The sequence below is a fragment of the Streptopelia decaocto genome (genome assembly GCF_964273445.1).
Source record: "Streptopelia decaocto genome assembly, chromosome: 3".
Taxonomy (NCBI): domain Eukaryota; kingdom Metazoa; phylum Chordata; class Aves; order Columbiformes; family Columbidae; genus Streptopelia; species Streptopelia decaocto.
Window position 1 is genome coordinate 111,413,990 of NC_138656.1, and position 16,172 is coordinate 111,430,161.

A 16,172-nucleotide genomic window follows, 5' to 3' on the forward strand; every position below is an offset into this window, starting at 1 on the left:
CACGCACCCTCATATTTAATTACAGGTCAGACTGAGTTAATCGCTCCTGTGCTCCTTCTGTCTACTGAAGGAACACAAATGTTTTTCCAAGCATCCAGGTAAAGTTGTGGTTGTTCCTGCCATCTAGTGGCTGTCGCTCAAGTTAACAGGAACACAAACTGGGAACACTCTTGAGGACACACTTTTGAAGACAAAAATAGGAGAAAGTGAACAAACTTTTGTTTTGAGATGTCTATTTTGAGTCCTTCTGTTTTTTTTTTCAAGTTGGTTGACTGCATTAAAAAAACCGCAAACCTTTTGGACTGACTTCAGAAAAAAAAGAAGTGTTACACAGATCTTGTGCTGTGAAAGGTTCTGAAGAACACGGCTTTTTTTCAGGAAAAGCTAAGAGAGCAATGTGATTATTTTTATAACCCTACTCTTAATGTAAATGTCATCATTTAAACAATGAATCTGGGCTTGCCTTATGAGATTTATCTTTGGTGATGGTGCTTCTTTCTTCATTTTTAGAACTTTGGAATGTTCTGTACTTCTGCTCTTGCCACTCAGTCATACCTCTGTGTTAAATACATCTTCCTGATCAAAGCTATTTATTTAAAAGACAAAAATTATAACGAATGCTGCAGAGCATTTTAGAAAGGCATTTTGATTACGTGAAATAAAAAACATTTCTGACAACCAAAAACTACTAATTTATTTTCAGGTTTGGACTAGAGTCAAGCTGGAGAGGGATGGAACTAAACCACGGAGTGTAAGTTCCTCTGCCCATAAGCGTCGGCATGTCATGACCTAAGCAAACCCCATAGGAGACAATTTCAAAGTACTTTGTTTTGACAGACTATCCTTCCGAAAAACAAAGAAGTGTAATGGTTACCTATTTTAGTAAGGGTTTTATGATATTAATATTCAGAAACAATCTTAGCAACACTAAGGACAGATCCTTGGGATTAAGAGGAGGATATGCTTTGTTTAACTCTCTCCTCTCCATGTGGAATCAAAGCAGATATGATCTCGATATAATTCTTGATGAAAGTCAGCTGCTTCAGAATATGATTCATTCCAGTCAGCATACAGTGCATTAAACCAGCATTATGAGTGTTCGGCTATTTAGTCAGCCAAGAAGGAAACATTAAGGAGAAGATTAAGCCTTAAACCCTCTTCTGTTCCTCCACTGGGGAGATGCTCCCATCCTTTTATAATCTGCACCTCTTGCCTTCCTTGGATGTAGGTGGGTACCCAATTTTGCCTCCTCCCCCCCCCCCAAAGAATTCAGTGAGGTTCGCTTTTATTTTAAAACTCAAAAATAAGATACTGATAACTCCTCTCCTCTTTTATATGGTGTATCCTACTGATTGCAATGTCTCTCCATTTTCCACTGCTCAAATCAAAGCAAATACACCCCACCTGCCAGGAGTGCTTTCAGAAGGCTGCAGACTACAGCTGGTCTTCAGTCTGGGAGATGGATGTCCACCTTACCCAAAAGCCATCCTTTGGATAACACGTTTCAGTATCGTGCTTAATTTCACAACAAAGGATAGATCTGTCTCATGTTTCCTTGCCTTTTGTTTCTTCTCCCAAGTAGCAAGTGATAGGATGAGAGGAAATGGCATCAAGTTGTGCCAGGGGAGGTTTAGATTGGATATTGGAAAAAAAGTTCTTCATAGAAAGGGTTGTCAGGCATTGGAACAGGCTGCCCAGGGCAGTGGTGGAGTCACCATCCCTGGAGGGATTTAAAAGGTGTTTAGACGAGGTGCTTGGGGACATGGTTTAGTGCTAGAGTTAGGTTATGCTTGGACTCGGTGATCCTGAGGATCTCTTCCAACTGAAATGATTCTATGATTCTAAAATCCATTTTCCTAAGTGTTGGAAGTTACTGGTAATTGTGTTTAGTTATTTAGTATCTAATTTCAACACATGTTCACTCACACAGTACTATGTTCTATCCCCTGGCAGACAGCTGGCAGTTGAGCTTCATTTACAATTTTCTGTTAAACTGTAGTAGAAGAATACTGCTACTTTCTTGATACTACACTGAAATCTATAAGGAAAACTAGTATTCATTCCTTCACAAGAAATTTCACACGGAAATGTACTGAAAGTAGTTGAGCTTGGAAACAGAACACGATCTCTTACAGAACAAAAAAGAGTATAAACAGCCACTTCATCCTATGAGCGCAGAGGCTTTCTTAGAGAAAAGTTTTAGGCTTTCACTATTTTTAAGGCATATACAAGAGTCCTAACCAAATTTTCCTCATGAGAAAACACTCCTGAGTGGACACACAGAGTAATATCTCAGAACACATGAAGTATCACCTTGTTTAGCAGTTTGATATAGACAAAAAAAAACTTAAGGCTCACTTTAGGACTTTTGTCTTAGGCAAGATCTGTTAAGAGAGGAAAGCCTCGCACACCAAAATTATTTTTCAATTATATTTTATTTCTGTCAATGGAATATAAATAAACTCACAAGAGTTTTTTAACCTTTCATACGGAATACAATAGGAAAAAATATTTAATGGCTTCCTCACAACGTTGACAAGGAATAAAAACAGTTTCTTGTGGGAATGACAACATCTCAAAATTTGTAAAGATTAATAAAGTGGAGAAGATAAAAACTTAGAGTTGGTTGTACTACTTACACTGCAAACAAAGCTGGGAAAACCCCTTGAGATTTAGTAACAATCAATGTGGAATTTAAATTTAAAATGTTCAAAATGTAAACACTGAAAATATTTTGTAAGTTTGCTGAAGTACACTAGAGAGATGTTCTGGGACATCACAATGCTGCTATTTCTGCTTTTGGCTGTTATGTGCTCCATGAACACTTAAAATGGCCTGTAGTGACTCTTACGTCTCAAATGTTATTGGAGGAGCTTGCTTCTGAGATTTGGCTGTGCTTTAGGTATACCTGACACTTTCAATGTAGACATGAAGCCTGAGGGGGGGAAAAAAAATCATACAACTCTCAAGCAAACCAAAGACCTACCGAAAACCCCACACTATATCAGAAAAGCCACAATTCCTTCACTGAGTGAAATGAAATGATGTGAGTTGGAAAGAAGTTCTGTAACAAAGGCATAACAAACAAAAAAGCTCTTATTTCCTTCCAGAAAAAGGTGAGAAAGCTCCAGCGTCCAATTGGCCCTAAAGGACTGCATGGTCACACCTGTTTTTTCTCTCCCTCCCCACCCATCTATCCATCCAACCATCCATTCCATAGTAGCACAATTTCAAGCAACAGGGACACGCTGTATTCCACAATGCATAACTGCCCATGCTTTAGGCACGCTCCAGGGACTTGGTATACATTTTTCAAACTCACTCTGCAAGTATCTGACTATTCGAATCATAAGATTATTATATTACTGCTGCCATCACCACTGTAATTTGAGTAGGAAGAAATGTAGATCTTGCTGCCTTTAAAAAAGCAGTGCTAGCACTCTACCTTCAGGAGTGAGTTTTGGATTGGAGTCAGAACAGGACTGACTCCATCCTATATTACAAAGAAAAACAGGGCCATACCCCCCATCCTTGTGGAATATTTAGTACTCATAAGATCAAGACTGCTCCTTATCCAGTACCTGAATCTTCTGAATTGCTGTTATGAGGCAGCACTCTCCATTCACGCTGTAGAGGATGCCAAGATCCCCACCTTGGGTTCTAGATTGCAGTCTAGATTGCAGTTTTTAAGCTTGCAATAATGTAACTTCTTTAAAAGACTTGGTCTTACCTTTTCTCTCTATAAATATGGTATAACACTAATGAAGTCCATTCTTACATAACTCCACCTAATTAGACTAACAGAATGTCTATGGATGTGAAATCTGGTCATGTAGCACCAAATAAAACTACAGAAGCAAATTCAGTCAGAGCTTCAAAACACCTTAGAGAAGGGAAAATTTCAGTATTACAAGGTTTTCATCAATCTGCTACTATGCTAAATATACTAATATTCTATCTTTTTTTTATTAGAAGTGACACAAGTGTGCTCAGATTCTTTGTAAAGATCTCCAGAGTCACTGGATGTTAATCCCCTTAAACCACTACTCTTGTAATAAGCCATATGTTCAAGGAAAATTAAGTTTTCAATAGTCTCAAAAGGGAGCCCATTTAACCCCAACCAGCACACCAACACAAAAGACAGTATCTGCAGGTAAACAGTTATACAAAAAAAAAAAAAAAGTGTAATAGATACTAAGCTGCAATATTACTTGCCTTCCCAGACTTTTTATGTTTACAAACCCGTTTTACTTGCAAGACTTTGAGATGCTTCCTGAAGTTTGCACCTTCTGTAAGAGGTACTTGGTGAGGGTAGGATGCTTTCTGTAGGAAGTTCATCTGGAAGAGATGCCAAAAGAGAAGTGTGCATGTCTAAAACTTGAAGCATACTGCTGTTACCTAGTGGGGAAAAATAAAATAAAATAAAAATTAAAATAAACAAACAAATAAATAAATAAATAAAGCTGAGACAAGACAAATCCAAAATGGGAATACTGGGGTACAGAGGGAGTGTATAGGACATTAGTGTATTACACAGTGGAAGAAAGCAAACAACTTTCTAGTTGAGTATGTATACTCTTATTTTCTGTCAAAGAAATAAACAGACCAGACAAAACTCAGCCTTCCAAAGTAATGTATGAACTGCTTACCTGCAAAATTAAATTAAGAATTCCTGCAAAGTCTAAGGATAACTCAGTTAGGTATTACACCACGCTAAATATATGCTATCCAGTCTTCAATAGAATAGTTGTATTTGGAGACTACTATTATCTCTAAAACTCCAAAAGCAAGTTTTCTCTCTTTCAGTTTTGCAAAGTGTAACTATTATGCAGCAAGCCTGACCAGTGGCAAAAAAATGTGAAAACTGAGGGTAAAATTTTAGAAATTATTATACTCATATGAACTCATTCAAAATAATTAAATCAGTTACAGATATACCAGCATCTGTTGATACTTGTAGGACTGTAGTTCATACCAAGTTTCCTTACTGATCAGCTCACTAAGCTTATATTCTTATTCAATAAAAAAATTAACCTACAAACCACCTCCCATGATGCACCAAAACAAAACAAAACAAAAACAATCCCCCCAAAAAAACACAACAAACCAAAACAAACAAAAAAGACTTGTGTGCAAAAGCAAGTGGGGCAACACTTTGCACCCTCTTAGATGTACTCCTCCCAGCCTGGAGAATGTCTTTGTAATGATTGGAAAAAATAAGAGCTTTTAAATCCTCTTCAGACAGCTCCAGATTCAGTGACCCACAGACACCTTTTATAAAGCTCAAAGACCACCTTATAAATAACAGACATCTGCAACATAAAGAAAAAAAAAAAAAAAAAAGGAAAAACAAACCAACAGGAAGGAAGGGAGGGAGGGAGGGAAGGAAAGAGATGGAAGGTACACAAGGATTCTTTGGAATATAAGCAACATAGTGCCAAGTATAGTTGCTTCCACAGACTGTATGGTTGTCTTGCAGAAACCACTGAGTGAAAAAGATGCAAAACTACTTAACAAAGAACCTAAACAAGTTAATTGAATAGGGCCTTATCCTAAGACAATGAAATGACAAACACAAGATAAAATTTCTGATGGATATGGCCAGTGATGAGAGGAGGGAGTTCAGTTTCAGGTGAGTGATTTGATGCAGCTTCCTCTGTACAGCTGTGGAAAAACGTGAAGTCTGAAGACAAAATTTGATAAAAGAAATTGTTCTTTCTAGAATCAAACTTAGACTCTGATTGCTAGGTGAATTCCTGCAACTAAGACTGTACAAAAAGAAAGGCTTAATGCACAGCACGGCAAAGAAACAAACTCAAAGCCCAAATCCTATCAGTTTAAGAGCTCAGTCAAAGTTTTAGTGTTAAGTGGGTTTTCTGTTTAGTGGTATCCATTTGACAATCCCTAAATACAACAGAAGGAAAGCTAGATGCACAAATTTGTACTGAAAAGAAAGAGATCAGCGAATGTACAGTACTGTACTCCACAGTACTGTGGAAGCCATGAGGATGTGCTATATGTACCATAAATACAGGACACCACAGCACACATTATGGAATAGGCGCTTTTAAAAATGCTTCCCCCTGCTGACTCCCGGCTGTTTGCTGGCAGTAGTTTACTGTGCTCACTTTCCTTAGGTTTTCTAGATTCTACAGGTGGCTGTGACCACCCAACCCACCCCCCTCCCGCCACTCAACTCTAAGCCCCATCCTCCCGCCAAGGGGTGTTTGTCTCCCGTGACGCTACAGCGCATGCGCCGCGCCGGGCAGCGTGTGAGGGAGCAGATCTGTGCCGCCATTTTGTCAGCGTGGGGTGGGTGGCTGGAGGGTGTTGTTGGTTTCGGTGTGGTGTAAAATGATCGTGCTCTGGTGATTGTGGCTCTCACACGTCGCTTTCGCGCTTGAGAGCGGTAAGGAAGCTGCTGCTGGGGGGTGGCGCTATTCTCTGTTAGGTGTCGCCTGGGGGGCGGCAGCGTCTGCCCGGCGGTTCGCGCCCTGTCGAGCCGAGCCCGGCTCCGTGCTCCACTTCGAAAGTGCCGTCCCGGTCAGAGCTGCTGCTTTGGAGGGCAGCGCAGATACCTTAATCTGTGGCTTGTGTCCTTCGTTTGTGTACGTTGAAAAGCCTTTTTATGACACTCTGAGTTTTTTTGTATGGTATTAGCGCATGTCAATAATTTTGGTGGCTGAACAAAAATAAATGTGGGGCCACTCTTTGCTTAGTAAGTAGGTGGTTGGTTATCTGCGTTTTGATCTTGTGAGTGGTGTGATTTTTGAATTGCGGTGAAAAAAGAATGGTCTTACCCTGCTGTTAGGAAGTTGGAATCAGTTTTGTAATTCTGACTTCTGAAATCTTAACATTGTAATTAAATTGGAGGGACTCTTCCAGGGTGTTTGTTGGGCAGGAGGAGGATTTAGAGAACTAGTACAATAAGTTATGTATATTTTTCTATTGTCTTTCCTTGTAGAGTGATTCAGATTTTTTTAATAAGAGGGTTGAGGTTTCTGCAGGTGTGGTTTGAATGAAGAAGTCGCAGCTGGTATATAGGTGAGTAAACAGCGAAAGTTACTTTGTAAGCTCTAGAAATGTACCTGTATCACTGTGATGCTGTTATTTAGTCTGTGACAAGGGGCAAGCAAATGTCGATGTACAAATTGTCCTCACTTGTGATGTGTTTCTGCAACTAGGGTTTTTATCAATTAAAAAGCATCAGCGGTGTACCTGCAAAAGTTTGATTCTGTCTAATGATCAGGTGTTTATTCCAGGCAGACTGAACTCTTTCCTGGAGGCTGTCCTCTTTCATTATTTCATTTAAAAACAAACACCGCCCCCCCCCCCCCCCCCCCCCCCCCCGACTTTAGCTAGAAAACAGGGGGACTTGTTTAAGGAGGTATTTGTTAGAGACAGATTTACTGGGAGGCTTTTTGGGTGACTGGTGGTTTGGGTTTTTTTTTTTTGTTGTTTTTTGAGAAGTCATATATCCTTCTATCTGCCTGAGATATTGTGGTAAGCTTTACAGTAAGAGTACTCATTTGTTTATCAATTTTTATTTTTTGTGAAACTAGAATGATAGGGATTGGTATTTACTCTGAAGGCAGATTGTCTGATCACTAGCTAATTCATGTATGCTTGTGATTAAAACCAAAACAGTTCTGTTTAAGTTTTTTTGTAGGCTAAGGAAGATCTTGCTCTAATAACTTGTAGTTGAAACTGAAAATTTTGCTTTTAGGTTTACATAAAAATTAACAAATCAAGCATATGGTTTAGCCAGTCAGTACTTGTGTGTTTATCCCAGATGTTGTCTACCCCTAATTACTTGGTTAGAACAGCAGTTAAGTTCATGGAATTGCTTAGTTAAATTATGGGCATGCACAGCCTTTTTAAACAGTGTGAAATCACAGATCCGTTCACAAATTTGAATGTAACTGGAAGCTGATCTGGCAGACCAGATTATAGATGAAGGTCAGAGAAATATCTGAAGTGTTTGAAGATACTTAAACTGTCAGAATCGTAGTGTTAAGATTATACAAAATACACATGGCACAACTGTTTGTTAAGGGGCAGTGCAGAAATGTGGCACATTTATAATGTGTTCTGTGTGGCATTACAGTTATGAAAACTTTAAATATGCTACATTTGACCTGATAGTATATAGACAGCCACATTAAGTAAGCAGTAAAGCACAGTTGTTGTAAGTTGTCATTGATTTGAAGAAGTGATTTACACAGAATAAACAGCATGAGTAAGGGAGTTGTCCTTGGTCATTCAGATATTAAAAAGAAACAGACTAGAAATGCTTTTGCAGGTACACTTGTAACTGCAAGTCCAGTGCAATGAAACACTGTATTTTCTCTCCTTTGGAGAAATTTGCAGTTAAATTTACTGGCTGTAAGTAATGTTTGTGAGATGAGAATAAATTGTATAAATGACATGAATTCTTTCTACTCTTTTGTTTTCCTTGAGAAGAAATAGTTATCTTCCTAGTTGTCTGTCCTGTTCCATGTCCTTGTCGTTGTGACTGTGTCCTCTCCTTCTCCCCGCCCCCTTTTTTCTATTATAATCTTTATTTCTCTGTGTTGTTTTGGAAGCAGGTTTATGTTTACAAATTATTCTCAAGTGGTAAAAATAGTCTGTACCCACAAAAGCAAGTGCAGAGGTACTTCTTTACAGATGTTATCTGAACATGGCTTTTTGTAAAGAGTGTTGTGTTACTTGTATCCCTGTTGCATAAAACATGACACCATTAAATGCTTAGTATACATTTTAACCAGAAGTGTTATAATATGCTAGGCATTTTGAAAATAAATTTCATGTCAAGAATAAGTTGACAAGAGATAAGGAAAATTACCTGGCTGATCTTACTCCTTCTCTTTGCAGACAAAATGGAATCTCTGACTCCCTCACCAAACATAGTAGACATAAATCTGAAGATAACTCGTATAGAATGCCATCCTGAATGCTTGGTTATAGTCTTCCAGGGTCAATACAAGGCAGCATGTGAGCTTGACTATTACATACTACAAAATGAAATACAACGTGTATTCAAAGTAAAAGGTGATGTTTGTGTTGGTGGATCTTGTTTGGTGGAAGACACAAAAGGAAAGTGGCATAGAGGAAGAATTCTGGAAAAAAGAGACACTACCTGTGAGGCTTTTCTTATAGACACTGGGCAAGTGCTGGTGGTTGAGGAGACGCATGTTGCAGCTGCTTGTGATGATTTGTTTCAGCTGCCTCCAAAGATCGTTTTGGGTGTTTTTGCAGGCATACTTCCTCTTGGAGAAAAATGGTGTCCAAAAGCCATTAACTATTTTTCGTCTCTGGTAGGATTACAGATTACAGGTCATGTGAAAGCTGTTACACCATACCAGCTGTTTATTCTAGAAGTGCCAAAGATCATTAGTGATGTTCTTGAACTGAAATTAGGAAAATTAATTGATGGAGATTCCTTTTGTCTTATCGTAGAAATATTAAGAGCATTTCCCGAAGAAATCCTTTGTAAGAGAGCGCCGCATTTGTTGCATCAGATGTGTCCAATCAAGGAGTTCCTTACTTTCAGTAGTTCTCAGAAACCAACAGATTTTTGGCCAGTTCCAGATGATCTCTTTCCACGTCTACCTGTTGGCAGTAAAGAAAATGTAAAAATAACTGCTGCAGTAAGCCCAAATAAATTTTACTGTCAGATACAGAAATGGCAGAAAGAGCTGGAAGATTTGACAGGAGCAATGCATTTGTACTATGAAGCTATCAGTAGAGAAAATAACAACTCTCTTGATAGTTTAGGGCTACTCTGTGCTGCCAAAAGGCAAAATGGACAGTGGCATAGAGGAGTGATAAAACAGCTTCTTGCTGACAGTGTGGAAGTCTGGTTTATGGATTTTGGCAATATTGAAGCTGTGTCATCGAATTGCATTCAGAAACTTAAAGTGGAGTTCATGGCATTACCGATGATTTCATTTCCATGTGCTCTGTCTTGTTTTGGTGGTCAGGATGAAACAGTAATAAAAATGCAGCTGAAAGAACTTACAAAGGCCTTGATAAGACAAACTACTGTGTGTGTCCATGTTGATTTATTCAGTGACATGAAACGCCTGTATTATATTACACTGCAAAATCAAAATCTTGAAATTAAAGATAAGCATTCAGAAAACCTAAATGAGGCAGCTGCATCACGTGTCTCTCTTCTGGAAACAAAAATCACAAGCATTGGTGTAAACAGCAAGCCATGTGATGAGAGATACAACTCATTTAAGAATTGTACTGGAAATAAATATACAAAAAACTGCTTACCTGAATGGGATATTTCTTTGTCAAGCCACTACAAAAGAGTAGAAATGCAAATGAATTCTTTCCATACTGCTTTGGTGGTATATGTCATAAATCCATCTGACTTCTGGATTCAAACATACAAATATCAGGGTGAATTTCAAGCCTTGATGAAAAATATTGCAGAGACATATAACCAATGTGGAGCTGATGAAATGGTCCTTAAAAACCCAGAGCCTGGATTGCTGTGCTGTGCCCGCTACAGCAAAGACATGCGTTATTATCGGGGTGTTGTCATTGAAGTGCTTCATGCAAATATTACTGTTTATTTTTTGGACTTTGGAAATATAGATACAGTACCCTGTCATGATGTGAAAACATTGCTTCCTCAGTTTTCTGATTTACCAGCTTTAGCTATATATTGTGCACTTGCTTGCACATTTCCTGTTGATGGTGTGTGGGTTAAAAGTGAAATTGATTTCTTCAAAGACATCGTGTTTAACAAGCTACTCTTACTTCATGTCATTGGAAAGCAAAACAACAAGTATGTTGTTAACATACAGTATAAGAATGGCATGCAACAAGAAAATATTGCCATGTGTATGGTTCAGGCTGGTTATGCTGAATACCGGGAAAAGACACCAGATTCTGTTTTAAATTTGGGAAAAAAACGTCAAGACCAGAATCCCTACAAATTAAAGAAAAAAAAAGTAAATGCTCAGAGTGTCTGTCATGTTCGTAAGAACAAGGTATCTGTAAATGGAGAGGGATTTCAGAAGGAAAAATCATTAAGTGTGCCTTCAGAGCTGAGAGAATCTGTTGTGCTGTCCCGTTTTGGAAAAGGTGCTATCTCTAAAAGCTGTAAATTGGCAAATGAGAAAAAATTACTTTATAAAGAATTAGTGTTTAAACCAGGAGCTGTTTTTGAAGTGATGTGTTCTTGCATTGTTTCCCCAGCAGATTTTTCATGTCAGTTGCAAAGCAAACTGGCAGAGCTAAATGAATTAATGGAACGAATTCAGGCTTACTATGAAGAACATACCAGCCCTTATGAAACTGGACAGGTAGCCTGTATTGTTAAATGTCCCAAAGATGGAAAGTGGTACAGAGCAGCCGTTGTACAGCAAGTATCCACAAACGAAGTTGATGTAGTTTTTGTAGACTATGGTTATCGGGAAAGAGTTTTAATTAAAGATCTTCAAGCTGTTCTTCCAGATTTCCTAGCTCTGGAAAGTCAAGCTTTTCGATGTGCACTTAAAAATGTGCCCTTACAGACTGACTCACCTAGTTGGTCTGAAGAAGTGTGCAGGCATTTTGAAGACTTCATTTCTGTTTCTAGAGGATCACTGACTTGTGTAATTCATGCTCTCATTCTTGTAAGCCCCAACTCTTTATGCAATGTAGTTGACTTACAGACTCCACTTACTAGCGCAGAAGAATTCCTTAGAGAACGTGGTCTTAACCAGTCTGAATATATTGGTCTAACAAACCTTGCGTCTTTGGGTTCTCTGTACAGTTTTTGCTACTCATCTTTTAATATAAAAATTGGAAGTGAGGAGGAGATCTATATAACTCACGTACATAGTCCTTCAAAATTCTATTGTCAGCTTAATCGAAACACTGAAACTATAGAGGCATTGATGAAGAAGGTTGATGTCATAAGTAAAATGTCAAATAATGCAAAATATGACACCAGCAATACGCAATTATGTTTAGCCAGACATTTTGAAGATGGTCTGTTTTATAGAGCTTTGCCTCGTCCTGTGAAATCAACATCGTATCTATGTGCGGACTTTGTGGATTTTGGAAATAAGAATATGGTAGAGAGGGAGCAGTTGATGCCTATTCCAGACTCTGCCACTGACTTATTATTCACACCCATGCAAGCTATTAAATGCTGTCTCTCAGATCTTAGGGAGACAAGAATTCCAGCAAGAGTTACTAGATGGTTTGAGGATACATTCTTTGGTAAATTGCTGAAGGCTGTCATTGTATCTAGAGAATCAGATGGACAGATTGTTGTGGAGTTGTATGATGGACAGGTCAAAGTAAGTACAAAAATTAAAGAAAAAATATTGGAAGAATTTGCACTGGAAAATGTGGAACAATTAGTTGTAAGTGATGGAGGTGTAATGTGTCAAATGGAAGATGACAAAGAAATTAATAAAGTAAACGTTACAGATCTTGAAAGTGTTAAATTGAAAACTGAAGTGAAATGCCAAGTATATGATAAGTATCATCAGACAGGTATGGGAGAGAATTTTGAAGATGAAGAGCAAACTGTATGTAGCACACAGAAGTCATGTAGTGGGTCCTCAAAAGTGCTAAATTTACAAGACAGCGAAGACCCAGGTTCTAGAAATACTGTCAGTGCTGTTCTGGAGCACAGAGTGGAACCTCTGGTTGAAGAGCCTGTTTCTCAATCACTTTGTCATCCTGCTTTAAATTCAAAGGAAATAACTGTAAATGACCTCTCTGAATCTCATAACGAAAGACTAAATTACACAGGTCAGCAGGAAAGGAGTAATGAAAATATACCTAAATTAGTCAGTCTTCCTCAACGTGAAATTCGGGTGAATTCTGAAGTGACAGGGTATATTTCTCATACAAATAGTCCATTGAGTTTCTATGTTCATTTTGCAGAGGATGAAAACTTAATAATACAACTAGCAGAAGAATTAAATGAAAGCATGGTGAATGTAGGTAACAAAAATTGCTTAGATGAGCTCATGGTAGGGGATCTCATTGTAGCGGAGTATGACACTGATTGTTTTTACTATAGAGCAGTTATTAAAGCTCTGAAATCGGGAAACTGCCTTGAGGTAGAGTTCATTGACTATGGTAATACAGCAATTTTAAGTCCTTCAAAAATCTGCAGGATTCAGGAGAAGTTCTTAACTTTGCCGAGGCTCAGCGTTCATTGTTTCCTTAGCAAAGTAAAAAGTGTTCCTGATGAAAGCTGGACTAATGAAAGTACTTCCTATTTTGTAAGCAAAATAAATAACAAGCCAGTTGCTTGCAAGTTCTTACAGCAACACGGAGATCAATGGGAAATAGATGTAATTTGTGATGGAAAGTCTATGTCTGACCTTTTGCACAAAAAGAGCGAGACAAGGTGTCAAAGTGTACCAGTGCATAATCAGGAAAATAGACCAAAACAAGTTGTGGTTACAAATGCTAATACTCAAGATAGAAAGCCACGGAATTGCTTAGGTGGTCGAAGTAAAACTAAGGCTGTTACAATGAAAAATACCAAAACACCCTTAAATGTTGTTCCTCAAGATCTAAATTCTGAACAAGTAGAAAGAGCAGAAGTAATTAGTATTTCAGAGAGTGGAGAATTTCATGTACAGTTACTTAGAAATTTGCAAATATTACATGAGTTAAATGTAATGCTTGTCAAAGAAGCACAAAGAAGTGATTTGCTTAAAGTGGATGACATTAGAGAAGGATTGGAATGTATGACAAAATCTGAAAGGAACTTAAAGTGGTATCGATCAAAAGTGATAAAGAAATTTGCCAGGGAGAAGTTAATGCTAGTTTTTTTCATAGATTATGGCAAGTGTGAAATGGTATCCTTAAATAATGCAAAAATGCTCAGTGACAAGATTAAAAGTATTCCTAAACAAGCTGTATTTTGTAAATGGGTTTGGATTAAACAACTGAAGAACATTCAATTTGTACATGTAGCAAATGCACTCCAGGATCATGAAATAAGGATCTTGTTTTTGAGATACTTGGAATCCTCTCATATTTGGGAAGTAGATATTTTAATAGGGAAAATTCTACTTCAGGAGTATTTGAACCAGCTCTTATGTCATTGTCAGACTACCGTTACACCAGAAAAATCCAGTAATGCAGACTATAAGGAGTTGGATACATCATTTAAGATAGATTCAATCACATGGACGCTGATGCAGAGTGGCAGCAGGTATCCTGGGTTTGTAACTGCGGTTACTGATCCTTCAAACTTCTGTGTCCAGTTTGAAGTCTTATTTGATTGCATGAACAACTTATCTTTGCTGCTTTCTAACCTTCCTGACGACTTGCCAGCTTTGCCAAGAGAACTTGTGGCTCCTGGTGTTAGATGCTTGATCAAATTTGGACTGGATGAGCAGTGGAACAGGGCAGAAATTAGTGAAGCAACAGGTCAGTCTGTTGTTCTTACATTTATTGATTATGGCTTTCTGAAGAGCATCCCTTACTGTGACATTCATAAACTTAAAGTTATTCCAGAAAGTCTGTTTTATTTACCACGCTTGGCACATTACTGCTCTTTACATGATACAGTTCCTGCTAAGGGGGAACACTGGAGTGATGAAGCTAAGCTTCTGTTTCAGAAGCTTCTTAGTAAACCAGGTCTGATATTTCATTTTAAACACTATGGCTCTGGAATGAAATTAGAGGTGGATGTTATGTATGAGGGAAACAATCTTGCTCATGCTTTAATTGCTGCTGGCCATGCAGTCCACTTTAGAGGTAGGTGCTGCCTCATTAACAGAATTAAAACAGAAAAAACAGATTTGCGGCCTAAGTGTCCAAATTCTAGTTACTATTCTTCCCTTTGTGAACCAGATTGTGACAAAACCTCTTATTTTGCTGACAAAAAGAAGTGAAACAAAAAAGTATCTGAAGCATAGGACTACCTGTGACAGAGTGTTAAATAAGGAAGGTCTGGTAAAATGGGTGTTGGAATATCATTAACAAAGGATCTGAGTTCATGTAACTAAAAGAAAAGAAAAACTACAGAAGATAGTACTGTGAAGAAGTGTTTTTTTCAGCATTGTGATTACAAGTAAAATTGACTTTAATGCAAAGAAGTTTTGCTACCAGAAACTTGTGATTCTGATGTTCCACAGTCTAGAAAGACAATGTGAAGATAGTATCAAAAGAATTACTTTAATAATAAGTAGACTGCAGTTAGGAAAATACTTCTTCATTGCTTTAAAAAAACAGATTCTGCTCTTGAATATTTTTTATTCCTCCAAGATGTCTTGTTTTATTTATTTAGACAATCATATTTACTAGCAAATCTTTCTGTCAGAGTGCTTTTACAATTTGTGTTTGTCTGTGTGTGTATATATATATATATATATGCATATAAACTTAGTTTCTTGGAGCATCTGGGTTACAGTGGTGGTGTCTCCTTGTTTTCAGTGTTCAGAAAACAAAGATGCCCAGCATATTCTTTAAGTCCAAAGTTTTGTGTATCTTTTATCTTGTTAGGAGACAGTTTACTAAAATTAAGCAAAAAACTTGGATCCTTATTTATGGGAGATTATACCAAGAGCCAAGGAAAACAACTTAAAGATACCATTGACCTGTCTCAAGGTTCTCTTGGTATCTGAATTACATCACAATTAGAGTCGTTGTCTCTGCTGAGGGTGCTCATTCCTTTCATGACTCTTCCTCACCCATCTGTCAAGAGAGGAAGTTTTCACCATGTACTTAGGTCTGTTTGTATCTTGAAGGGAAAGATTCAGAGGCTTTTCAGGAGAACTGAAAAGTGATGATATGCTGTGTATGTCTTAGCTAAGACTTTAATCATTCTGAAATTATAAGAATTTGTTAGATGTTTCTCTGATTTTTTTTTTTTTACTCTCCCTCTCCCCTCTTTCCTCAGTTTAAACAAAGCATGAGGAGACCTGAAGTGTGAGGGTTTTTTGCTGTATGGCCTGTGATTTTTTTTTTTTTTTAATTTAAATGGAAAAATTAGTACATCCCTAATAATAGACAATACATCTAATGCACCTCTGTATGCAGATATAATCTTAAGAGCACTCCCCTACCACCCCCATATATCATGATGGATTTATTTCTGTGAAAACCTGAAAGTGCTATCTGGAAAACAGAATTTTTTAAAGGAAAGAGATGTATCCTGGAAATTTGAATAAATGAGAGATAGGAAAATG

The 16,172-nt window shown here is 37.8% G+C and overlaps 1 protein-coding gene across 1 annotated transcript; it reads left to right on the forward strand.

Annotated features, from left to right (window-relative positions):
• Positions 1–8,879: 8,879 nt before the first annotated feature.
• TDRD15 (tudor domain containing 15) lies at positions 8,880–14,876 on the forward strand (the record flags this gene model as incomplete). The annotated part of the gene is made up of 1 exon (XM_082048976.1): positions 8,880–14,876. One exon carries the CDS (start codon positions 8,880–8,882, stop codon positions 14,874–14,876), a length of 5,997 nt encoding a protein of 1,998 aa, XP_081905102.1.
• Positions 14,877–16,172: the final 1,296 nt, after the last annotated feature.